General features: G+C 39.3%; 2 protein-coding genes across 2 annotated transcripts; one reads left to right on the top strand and one right to left on the bottom strand.

Annotated features, from left to right (window-relative positions):
- Window positions 1-4355: 4355 nt before the first annotated feature.
- On the top strand, window positions 4356-9487 carry LOC137865946 (apolipoprotein D-like). The gene is made up of 5 exons (XM_068701546.1): window positions 4356-4389; window positions 8284-8417; window positions 8536-8657; window positions 9047-9135; window positions 9246-9487. The coding sequence occupies exons 1-5, from the start codon at window positions 4356-4358 to the stop codon at window positions 9485-9487; spliced, it is 621 nt and encodes a 206-aa protein (XP_068557647.1).
- A 1299-nt stretch (window positions 9488-10786) lies between these two features.
- LOC137865865 (apolipoprotein D-like) lies at window positions 10787-12593 on the bottom strand. Its single transcript, XM_068701407.1, has 5 exons — window positions 12563-12593; window positions 12312-12445; window positions 12006-12127; window positions 11257-11345; window positions 10787-11146 (listed from the first exon to the last, which is right to left on the bottom strand). Exons 2-5 carry the CDS (start codon window positions 12429-12431, stop codon window positions 10905-10907), a joined length of 573 nt encoding a protein of 190 aa, XP_068557508.1. The 5' UTR covers window positions 12432-12445; window positions 12563-12593; the 3' UTR covers window positions 10787-10904.

Raw genomic sequence — 12593 nt, 5'->3', positions numbered from 1 at the left:
TTCTTTAAATCAGGGCTTTAACTGTTCTTCTGCCACTTCCTTTTATTAAAGTTTGGGACTATTTATCTTGCACTGCACTGACAACTCACAATTTTGACACTTGTTGTAAGACAAGATTTCCAGATTTTGTATTACATCGTAAAATAGTTTTTTTGTTTGCTTCATGGCATCAGTTTTAGTTGGAAACAGGGAGCGACTTGTATCCTGTCGGTCAATTTCTGGTTAAATTGCTGCTTCAGCTCGACAGCGTGCAGACTGCGGTTAAACCCTCCTGATTCTTTTTAAGAATCAAACTGCTGTCGCAACACCTAACAGGATCATTACATTCTTTCATTTTTCACTTTAATTCAGTGGCATTCCCCGTGAACACGACAAAAACATGTGATGTAAACAACAGTGGTGAGAGGTGTGTGTGTGTGTGTGTGTGTGTGTGTGTGTGTGTGTGTGTGTGTGTGTGTGTGTGTGTGTGTGTGTGTGTGTGTGTGACAACACTGTCTGGCTTCCCATTTGTCAACAATAATGTACGAAAAACACAACATACAATGAAATAAAACAAGAAAATATATATAAAAAAATAAAACACTTAATGATAATGCTTAATATGACATGACAAGAGTTCTTTTTGGAAATTTCATCAGAACTTGCGTGTTTAGTACAAAATCTGCTTCAGGATGGAAAACATCCGTCTGTCCCGAAACATACTTATATTAATAAAAAGCTTCAGTATACAGTTCAATAATACTGCTTCATTAATTACAAAGTGCAAGGAATAAAATGTTCAGAGAGCAGATTGTGCCGAGCAGCTGTGTGTGTGTGTGTGTGTGTGTGTGTGTGTGTGTTACTTAAAACAACAGTCGAACATTTTTGGATATCCTCTTGTCACCTCAACCAGAATCCAAATGTGCAAACAAAAATCATTTTTGGTTTTAAGAGCAACTTAACATAAATAACAACATGTAAATCAGACAGCTTTGGAGTTCTTGGAAGGTGGATTTTTTTTTTTTCACTTTTGATGAAGCTAGGCTAGCTAGGCTAGCAGTTTCCCCCTGCCTCCAGTCTTTGTGCTAAGCTAGGCTAACACGTCCTGCACTTATACTTCTGCAGGTCACACAGAGACGGAACTGATGTCCAGCTTCTAATACGACTCTGGAGAGGACAGAGAACAAGAGGATTTGGCCAGAAATGACAAACTGTTCTTTTGAGGTAATGTTTACTAAAAACTAGTATAACTCCTATGGACTGTCTGCAGCGCCCCCTGCTGTGCAACAACAGTCCTCCAACGAATCTGTAAATCTTCTTCGTGTGAGACACTTTGCAAGAAAGTGAAGTTGTGCCAGAAACTCCCATCATTTCGGCTCAGTGTGAGGTCACAGGTCTGTAATGGCAGTCTGGTGTCTGTAGAGACCAAATGTTTTTTTAGAGCAGACACTGTGTGGGCGAAGCCACATCCCTTTCAATCGAAGTACAACTTAAGGGCCCCAGAATGCTTCAAACCAAGTGTCCGATCAGTCTAATTTGACTGAGTCACACTTTGTACAAACTACTTGGTTTGAAGCACATTGAGGCCTTTGAAGAGCCAGCCGAGCCCTGAATCCATGTGTGTAAATCATCCCCCCGTCATACGATCACCCGCCAACGACCAACCAAGTGCTGAACAGTCATCTGTCCGTCTGTCCGTCCGTCCACCGATCAGCCCGTGAGCTCCACAGGAAGCTCCCGGCTGCACAGCGCCTCCCACTGGCGGGCGAGGAGCGAGATCAGCCTCTCTCTGCTGTCGGCTCCCGGGACGAAGACGCACCACTGGACCTCGCCCTTGGCACCGCTGCTGGCTCCGCCCCCTCCGTGCGGGGCCTCCTCCTCCCCCGCGGCGGCGAAGTGGTCCATGGTGAGGTGGCAAAGCAGGTCGGGGCCGGGCAGGTCATCGAACACCAGGGTCAGTGCCTGAGGGTAAGTCTGGTACCCCAGCAGGACCCGGTCCAGGTCCCAGATCCTCCGAGCCTCACGCAGCTGGTACCGCTCCCTGCAGGAGGACATGATGAGGAAGATGAGGAGGATGATTACTACCATACTGCTAAATGAAAGACTCCTTTCACAATGTCACTTGATACATTGTTATCATAAAATATAGATCAGGGGCATTTAATTAACATTCCAAAAGGTCCAGATAGAGAAAATCTCCTCGGGCAAAGGTCCGGAACATTACAATAATATCTAACTTGCGCTATTTAGTGTCATATATATATATATTCAAGAAGCCTAGTCTCTGTGTAGTCAACAACTGTCAAATCAAATAAAGAAAATACACATCAATTATATTTTAACAATTAAAATTGTTATAAAATGATATGAACTGAACTAAATTGAATATCTGTTTCTCTATGAAGGTAGATTTGTGTCTTTATTACGCAAACAAAAAAATATGTTTTGAAAGCAAATTTCTCGCACTGCAATCAAAAATCAAGTTTGTAAGTGAAAATATATAAACTGAGAATAAATTATTTGTTAGTTTTGCTTATGAAACTATAATTTTTGGTTGCAAAACAAAAACCTTTGCTTTCAAAACGAAAAGCTACGGTTTCAAAACCAAAAGCTACGGTTTCAAAACCAAAACCAAAACGTAAAGCTACGAGTTGAGTTTGGACGTAGTGGGCGGGGCATACGCTGCTGAATGAGCCAGGAGTTTCTAATACACTTCATAGAGGAATGACTTGTTAGCTGCACCCGGATACATCAAACCCTAGTACATAACTGTTAGTATAATGAACTTTCATATAAAGGATCTTGTTAGTACTGCATGTGCACAAAAACAGCAAATTATTAAAGACATTCTTAGTGGTGGAGAAAGGATTCAGATCATTAAATAAAAGTACTAATGCCACACTGTGAAAATGGTACAAGTAAAAGTCCTGCATTAAAAATGTTGAAAATGGCCCCTGAAGTCCTCACATTTGAGATGCTGGAACCATGAAATGTTTTTGCATAGATAATGACTTAAATTACCAAAATATTTGCTATTCTGTCAATTGACTTCATTAATGAATCAACCTGTACTTGTGTAAGCTCTTGGCTAGTTTAATTTATAACAAAATGCCACATTTGATAAGCTCTTCATATGTTTTGTGTCAAAAATCCTAATTTAAGTAAAAAGTAAACCAAGTAAAAAGTGTAATATTTCCTTCTGAAATGTAGTGAAGAACAATAAATTGCTATGATATGAAAAGACTCAAGTGAAGTACAAGTGCCTGAAATATGTAAAGTACTTGAGTAAATAAACTTAGTTATATTCCACCACTGAACCTTCCACTGGGCAGACATTCAGATTTTTCAAACAGGTGTAATTAATTATACCACCAATGTGATCTGTTGTTCATGCGGGCTTATTGGCCAACATAAATTAAACTAAGCCCTCGTTAATGTTGTTAGTTACTCAGTGTTTTTCCTGCTTTGACACAAGTGTTTGCAATAAGAAAAGCCTCATTGGAAGTGGAATAGGAAGTATTTAACTTACGTCACGTACAATCAATCAATCAATCAATCAATCAATCAATCAGTGTTTATCAAACTAATGTCAGATCCAAAACACACAGTAGAATTATTAAATGTGTGTTTGTGGGATAAACGTGCTACAGAGGAACATGAACAAACATGACTGACATGATGACATGGGTCATGTTTGGGGCTCCTGGCACCTGTGTACATACACACAGACACACACACACACACACACACACACACACACAAACTGAAAGTTACGCATGTGGAAGTGAAATTGCGGTAACGTATGCCGTAACACACAAATACACACATAAACCGTGGGAATGTTTCCTTCTGCTGCTGAGGGATTTTGGGCTATGCAAATAAATTGGATTTAATTGAATTTAAATTTAAATTGAATGGACTTACATTACAGACATTTTGCTATTAGAAAACAAGATCCATAGAAACAACCAAAATAATCAGCTAAAACTAATTAGAACCAACACACCTGCTCATAATTACATTTAACTACTGAACACATGCACAACGACTCTCTGACTCACCCTGTTGTACACATATTAAACAAGCTTGTTTCTTTGTAAAGGCTTAGAGTGCCAATTTAAGCATGTCATGCTTCATAGAACACATTTTTAAAGAAGATAAGAAGCATATATATTTTATCATTACACTTGATTACACACTAGCTAGATATTTATTACATTACATTTAGCACACTTCATCTATTTAACATTTGCTTCATGAAACATAATAAGTTAGTTTTATTTTGACTGAGGTGACTGTTTGGTTAAGCTGATACAGTATGTGGTTATCCTTTAACAAAGATAAGAATTGCCAATATTTTCATGGTTTTGGTCAAAATGCCTGAGAATGTGTCACACTGGAGGGTCAGAGGTAATCTCTCAGGTGACCATCCACTCTTTTATGACTACGAGTGTAAAGGAAAACACCGGCGATCGATGGAGCCGCTGAATGACCTTTTCTTACTTTCCATTCATCCGAAACAAAACAGTTCAGTTGCAGATTATGTTGCAACCAAGATCAATGTATCTGGAGTACATCTTTTGTTTAGTATCAGAGGAATGCTCTGATACTGGAAGAATAGAGGAGTGTTTTTGACAAAGCTGTAAAAACCCTTTTCTTAAAAAGGTTACATCATTTTTGCTGGGAGACCACTGTATGACAACAGATGTAAACTATCACACAATAGTTGAGACCACTCATTACAAAGCTCAGGATGTAGATAATGCATTGAAAGTGATGATAAACCAATTCAAATTAAACTGAAAGCAGTTGTTTATCACAATATAATACAGTTCTGACCATCTTCCCATTGCAGCTCTTTATCTGATTCTGTTTTCTACATATCTGCTGATGATAAACCACTACAGACTGCTTCAGTCACAACCCATTTCCATTGCAAAGTGGTTTCCAAGGCCCTAGCAGCACATTGTAAGAGCAGGGCAGGGATTAAAAGTGAATACAGAGAGCTGCTGTGGGAGCATCAAGAAAACCAGATGCACCTGTGCCCAATTAATCTTTCCTCACACATGTGTGGGCTTTAGTAAACACTCAGATAGCTTGAGGTTAATAAAAGCAGGGAAATGCAGTAACTTAAGTGTTCATCTGAAACAGCACTTATGTTTGGAGATTGGAAGACTGATGTTGGTAACATTGGAGCGATGTTGTTTGTTGTTGGTGATAAAAACCAGAATGCTTACTTTTAATACCCTTCCTAGTGAAAGGAAATAACTGCTGCTAATATTGACTTTGGTTATTTAAATATAAAAGCAGGTGGGAAATACATTTATTCACTTTCTTGTTGAGGTTTATGAGAAAATCACCACTTTCATGTTTGTCTAGTAATCATGATACTAGAGGGTCTATAGAACTATGTGGTGTCCTTGATAACTATGATCTGACTCAGCATGTGACAGGACCCACCCACAACAAAGGGCACACTCTGAACCTAATCATCACCAAGGGTGTAAACATTTCCAAGGTTGCTGTGACTGATGTTCCACTCTCTGATCATTTCTGTGTTTTCTTTGAGAGTGCAATCTCCTTGCACACAAATGTCCAAACCGAGGTTGTGACAAAGCGTTACATCTCCGAAAACACCAGTGAACTATTTATTCAGAAGTTCTCCTCCACACCAGCCCTCTCTTGCATCTCAGTCAATGAGCTTGTAGATACCTTCAATTATAAAGTTAGGATCCAGGCGAAGTCAACGTGGAAAAGCCTCAGGATGTCAGTGCAGGAATACACCAGGGCCGAGTTCACGTAGTCAGTTGACAGGATCCAGTAAGGAGACTAGGGCAGCACTGTGATGGCAAGGAGCTGACTAAAATGACATGTGGTGTTCCCCAAGGTTCAATACTGGGGCCTCTTCTGTTCAACATCTACATGCTTCCACTAGCTCAGATTATGGAAAACAACAAAGTGTGTTATCATAATTATGCAGACGACACTCAAATCTACATAACTATATCACCAGGGGACTATAATCCATACAAGGGCTGGGTAAATGCATTGAACAAATCAACAACTGGATGTGCCAGAATTTTCTTCAATTAAACAAAGATAAAACAGAAGTAATTGTTTTTGGTACCAAGGATGAGCAATTGAAAGTCAGCACTCAGCTTCAATCACTGATGTTAAAAACCACAAACAAAGCCAGAAACCTGGGTGTAGTTATGGATTCAGACCTCAACCTGAACAGCCATATCAAGACAATCACAAAATCAGCCTACTATCACCTGAAGAACATATCAAGGATTAGAGGACTTATGTCTCAACAGGATTTGGAAAAACTTGTCCATGCATTTATCTTCAGTAGACTGGACTACTGTAACGGTGTGTTTACAGGTCTCTGTAAAAAGTCAACCAGAAAGCTGCAGCTGATTCAGAACGCTGCAGCTCGAGTCCTCACTAAGACCAAGAAAGTAGATCACATCACTCCAGTTCTGAGGTCTTTGCACTGGCTCCCTGTCCAACAAAGAATTGACTTTAAAATCCTGCTGTTGGTTTATAAAGCACTGAATGGTTTAGGACCAAAATACATCTCTGATCTGCTGCTACCCTATGAACCATCCCGACCCCTTAGGTCATCTGGGACCGGTCTACTTTCTGTTCCCAGAGTCAGAACTAAACATGGAGAAGCAGCGTTCAGTTTTTCTGCTCCACATATCTGGAACAAAGTCCCAGAAAGCTGCAGGTCTGCAGAGACCCTCAGCTCCTTTAAATCCAGACTGAAGACGTTTCTGTTTGCTGCTGCCTTTGATTGAACCACATTCAAGGATATTAATCAATTTCTGCATTTGACTACTACTGTATTTTATTTCTTAAACTGCACTGCAACTATTATTCTGTTTTTAGCTTTTTAGTGTTTTAATGACTGTTTCTTAATTGTTTTTAAATCTCCTTTTCTTTTGCATTATGTTTTGATGCTTTTAATGGTTTTATGTGAAGCACTTTGAATTGCCTTGTTGTTGAAATGTGCTATACAAATAAACTTGCCTTGCCTTGCCTTGCCTTGCCTTGCTAGTGGGCAGTTTAGCTTAGCTTAGCATAAAGACTGGAAAAAGGAGGAAACTGCTAACATGCCTGTGTCTGAATGTAACAAAAATCTATCTACCATCAACTCTAAAGCTCCCTAAGTAACACTTTATTGTTTGTTTAATATGTATAAACAAATTAAATGTAAAACAATTTGGTTTTAAATTAGGCGATAGAATTTACTTTGAGTCTCCAGTTGGTTTTTGCATGGATTAAAGAGCATACTAAGTGAGCTTCAGAGGTGCTTTATACAGATCCAGTCTGTTTCCCCCTGTTTCCAGTCTTTGTACTGAGCTAATGCCATGCTAACCAAGTGCTAGCTGTAGCTTAATATTTACCAGACAAACATGAGAATGCCATCAGTCAATCAAACTAATTCCCTGCAAGAAGTAAGTGAATACACACATTTCCCAAAATGTATACACTTTCTATAACTATTTCTTAATAATTAAATGGAGAGTTTTGGGTGATTCATGCAGCCATCTCTCTTTCACTAACATTAACAGCATATAAACTATCTCGGGGATCACAATTTTGGGGAGAACATGTAAAATATTTAAGCCATGCAAATAAGCAGATGCTAATTTTAAACTCAAACAAATCTAATTAGGGGAAATGTGGCCTCTTAAGTCCACAACATGAAAAATGCATTTCTTTAGTTCACAGAATATCAGTTTGGCGGCTTTGATACTGGTTTCCTGTGTACTGGAGCACTGAGATATTTAGATATTTTGCATCTCGTTTGTGGTTATTATTCATCTTGTGTGTAGTTTTCACATTTGTCTTGTTGGTTTTTAGCCAAGTTTCCTTTTGGTGGGGGGGAGGATACTAAAAAAGGTTGGTTTCATTGAGATGAATGGACAGAGAGGAATGAATGAGATGCAACTTTACTTTTACAAAGATCAGGAGGTGTGAGTCCTGTTTGAACAGTGTCTTCATTTGAACAGGTGCCAACTCTCACACTCACTCCCCCTCAACACTTTTACAGGTAAACACAAGAGGAGGGGCTGAAGAGTAGGATCAATGGGGTCCTTACATCTATAAAAGATCCTCGAATCTGAGCTACACACAGGTAGTAACGCTGATTACATACAGGTGAACACACTGCAGCCACGACTCTTCCTCCTCTCAACTCCTCCCTCTAGTTAACCCTCAAAGATGAGCTTTCAGGAGCAACTTCCTGATGTCAAGCTGATTGTCTTAATAATCTTGCTGTTTTGTTCTCTGCAGGTCGTGTTGATAAGATGAAGGCCATGCAGCTGATTTTCTTGACTCTGCTGTCTGTTCTGGCAGCCAGCGCTCAGGTGTTGAAGTTCGGCAAATGTCCCAAACCAGCTGTTCAGGCCAACTTTGATGCTTCCAAGGTGAATACTAAACTTGCCTTTCCTTTGCTACTAATTAACATTATGTAAAGCATGAGAACCATGCCTGTTTTGCAACAATTACAAGTTTTCTTATTGTGAAATCCTGTTTCTTCTGCAGTACATTGGTAAGTGGTATGAGATCAAGAAGCTGCCAACATTCTTCCAAAAAGGCGAGTGCGGCACTGCCACCTACAGCGTGAAGAGTCCTGGAGTCATCGGGGTCCTCAACAGTGAGCTGCTGTGAGTGCATGCTGCCTAAATGCCTACATTTTCTGATTTCAGGGTTCAAATATACTTGTGTTGTAAAAAAAAAAAAGGTACTGCTTAAACTCAATAGTTTTGGAACTACTAGTACTCAGTCGTTGTCATTGAAATAATAATTATCAGTATTTTTATCCTCTAAATGAGTGTGTAATTCCACAATAAACATCCCTTTTGATGGAATTGCTTCCACACAAGGCTGTGTATTTATATTGTAACATTGTGCCTTTATTTTTCACAAACTGATCTTTGACACTGTTTCAAGCTTGTAAAGGAAAATAATTTTGTGAAATTAGATGAAGACTTAGACGTGAACGAAAATGTGTGACTAAATTAATTTCTGTTTGTTTTACCTCCCTCTTTTTTAGTGACAATGGAACCGTTAATTCTATTGTTGGATCTGCCAAGGTCAAGAACCCCTCTGAGCCTGCCAAGCTGGAGGTCTCCTTCTTTGAAGGTAAAGAAGTCGTATTATAAATGTATTCAAATTCGGTCAGTGGATCTGAGTAGTATTTTTTGGATATAATATTCCAGCGGTTTTGACTCTCATACTTGTCTCTCCTGCAGGAACTCCTCCTGGTCCCTACTGGGTGCTGTCCACCGACTACGAGGGTCACGCTCTGGTCTACGGCTGCGTCGACTACGGCCTGTTCCGCACGGAGCTGTCCTGGATCCTGAGCAGAGAGCCCACCCTGCCCGAGGAGACCCTCGAGGAGCTGCAAGGCATCCTGTCCTCCATCGGAATCGATGTGAACAAGATGGTCCCCACCAACCAGGATGAGACTTACTGCAGTGCCATGAACCAGTAAACAGAGATACTCTGGGAACTACAGCTGTATGCAATGTCTGCTGCGCCTCCTCGCTCTGTAGATACCTTATGTCATTGCAATAAACCTGTAGAAAGAAATGCATGTTGTGGTGTATTTTTGTCTCTAGACCTACAGGGCCTATTCTGAACTACAAAGGTGTGAAGCATGCACATCTTAATTGTCCAGTTGAGTCCAAAAAACTGCAACTGGGATTTCTGCCTCCAAAGATAAAATAATACAAGATTAATTATGTGAATCCTTGGGAGGCAGAAATCATAGAAACTGAAATGCCGAATAATAAATGGCTACAGATATTAGTGTAATTTCAAACCATCAGTGCTTCATTGGTTTAATTCTCACATATATCTTGTCCCTAAGCTTCAAGTTTCCTTTCAGATTTAAAGATTTTCAGCCACATGTTTTTTGTAGTTATTAGGATTGGTTGCTGTTCCATAAACAGCTGTGTTAAACGGCAGGTATTAGACTGTACAAGACTAGATGGTGACAACAAGATAACATAAAGCTTATAGTCTGTCACCAAGCAACAGAAATTCTCCTTTGGGATCAATGTCTAACAAGCAAACAATGCACATTTAAAACACATTGAAACACACACACACACACACACACACACACACACACACACACACACACAAAAGAGGAAAAATTACGGGTGACTAGAATAGTGTTGGTAGTCAGGGCACGGAGGCTATTTTAATTTGTTCAGGGGGAAGATCATAGGGGATTGTAAAAAAACAGTAATTTATCTCTTTTCATAGAGTGGCCTTCATTTATTGGTGTTTTTGATAAATACATGAATAAACACAAATACCTGCTCACTACAACATTATGTGTTATAAACCAATTATTAAATGTTTGTATACAGCATACATGTTAAATGGAAAGCTCTAGGGGTAATCCAGATTTTCTCTTCTTTAATACTATTTATCTGCAAAAACTTGCCTCTTTAAAACAACTTTCTTACAATTTCTTTACAATTGTAAATAGACAGTACAAAAATCAAGTAAGGACTAATAATTTACAAATGAGAACAGCTACAATTGCTGTACATTTATTACCATATCAACTTAGCTTAATTAGCTAGTTAAAATATTAATGATTATGTGCAGATTAATGACAAAAAACATTCCGACTATTAGAAATAAACCCATTAACCAAAGAGAAATTGTAGTGTGAAAACAAAACAGCAAAGATATCAAACAGAGAGTTAATCAACTATCAATATAAACACCAGACCACCAGACGCCCACAGAAAAGACAGAATTCCAAAACCTGCACTGAACTTTAATTAAGTTTATTGCATTGACTTTGCATGAGACACAACTAGAAGTACAATCACAAGAAACACACATGATTCTGTAGGCCTTTAGACTTCATTCGGTCCATCTCAGTCCATTTACTGGTTCATGGCGCTGCAGTAAGCTGCATCCTGGTTGGTGGTGAGCAGCTTGTCCACTCTGACTCCAATGGAGGACAGTGTGCTGTGCAGCTCCTCGAGGGTCTCCTCGGGTAGGGTGGGATGTCTGCTCATGATCCAGGCAAAATCCACATGCAGCACGCCGAGGTCGGTGCAACTGTAGACCAGAGAGTAGTTGTCGTAGTCGGTGGACAGCACCCAGTAAGGAGCAGGGGGAGCGTCTGGAGGTGTAAAGGGACAGGAGAGGCAAGTGGTGACATTTTCTGAATTGGTATAAATCTACATCTTAATAGCAATCTTTGCAGGTTTGTAATAAATTACATGTTCTTACTCTCAAAGAAGGAGACCTGCAGCTTGGCAGGCTCAGAGGGGTTCTTTGCTGTGGCAGAGCCACTGATGGAGTTAATGGTCCCATCAGCACTAAAAGAAACAAAGAGAATCAAAAGTATTAACAGCAAAAAAATACTTAAAGTATTACTTAAAATAATTATTGAGCAGAATGATCCCTTTTCAAAGAATGATATTATAATATTACAATAGTATTACTGATCCTTAAACACATAAGCAACATTTTAATTGTGACAGATGTTGGATGTGGAGCACATTTCAAGTACTTTATCTACTGTTGTATGTATAGTTCAATCTACAACACAGTATCATCATATTGATCATATGTTTTGTTTGCGCAGTCTTAATCTGTAATGTCAATGTTTCAATGTATTGGGGTAAAAAGTATAGAGTAGCATAAAAAAATGTATACTCAAGTGAAGTACAATTTTCTCAATATTGTATTTCACAGTCATTGAGTAAATGTAAATTACGATCATATCCTGGAAGGAATATATTTGAAAAATATAGTTTGAGCTAATAGTTTAACTAACTAAGAATTAGACAATTTAACCAATTCAACTGTTACAGATCTCACAACATATTTATTAATGAACTTTTTTTATTTAGCTTGGACAGTAAAATAGATATCCTGTACATCTCATTTGTTGCTTCAGAAAGGGAATTTTAGTGGGACTTTTGTGGTCCAACTCTTCATAAAAAAACACATTTTGATGCAGGCGGAGTACTCACAGCAGCTCGTTGTTGAAGACACCAACGACTCCAGGGCTCTTCAGGCTGTAGGTGGCAGTGCAGCACTCGCCCTTCTGGAAGGCATGTGGCAGTCTCTGGATATCATACCACTTACCAAGATACTGCAGAGCAAGAGCATGAAATTAAGATGTTGTTGTTGAAGAGCTGCAAAATCTTGAGGATTTAAGTGGCAATTTTTGTTTAGTGATACAAGTTGTCACCCTGGGAGGCCTAATTTGTTAACTTCTGGATTTTTTTGTCTCCATACAGAATATATTGAAGTAAAAACAAAGGTTAGGTATTCACCCTGGCAGTATCAAAGTTCTCCTGAACGGCAGGCTTGGGGCATCTTCCTGGCATGATGACCTGAGCGCTGGCTGCCAAAACAGACAGCAGAGTGAGGGAAATCACCTGGATGGCATTCATCTTTTCTCCACAACCTGTAGAGAACGAAAAATGCTGTTTGTTTATTCAGATTTAAGAATTAAAGATAGTGAATTCATTTAGATATTCAGAAAAAGAGACTGGGGGAAAAAGGGGTGAATCCCCTAGCTTACCTGTATTACTGGGGAGCAGTGAAGTTCTGAG

The sequence above is a fragment of the Cebidichthys violaceus genome, unplaced genomic scaffold, assembly GCF_023349555.1.
Source record: "Cebidichthys violaceus isolate CVI_PGR_0920_01 unplaced genomic scaffold, fCebVio1.0.p SCAF_8, whole genome shotgun sequence".
NCBI lineage: Eukaryota > Metazoa > Chordata > Actinopteri > Perciformes > Stichaeidae > Cebidichthys > Cebidichthys violaceus.
Note: the sequence above shows the minus strand (reverse complement) of the source record. Positions and strands in the feature narration are given on the sequence as shown.

Coding starts and splice junctions, on each gene's coding strand:
- LOC137865946 (XM_068701546.1), top strand. CDS start 4,356: ATGCCTGAGAATGTGTCACACTGGAGGGTCAGAG. Junction 8,418..8,535: donor CCAACTTTGATGCTTCCAAG/GTGAATACTAAA, acceptor TTTCTTCTGCAG/TACATTGGTAAGTGGTATGA. Junction 8,658..9,046: donor GTCCTCAACAGTGAGCTGCT/GTGAGTGCATGC, acceptor CCTCTTTTTTAG/TGACAATGGAACCGTTAATT.
- LOC137865865 (XM_068701407.1), bottom strand. CDS start 12,431: ATGAATGCCATCCAGGTGATTTCCCTCACTCTGCTGTCTGTTTTGGCA. Junction 12,128..12,311: donor AGAACTTTGATACTGCCAGG/GTGAATACCTAA, acceptor CTTGCTCTGCAG/TATCTTGGTAAGTGGTATGA. Junction 11,346..12,005: donor GTCTTCAACAACGAGCTGCT/GTGAGTACTCCG, acceptor TGTTTCTTTTAG/TGCTGATGGGACCATTAACT.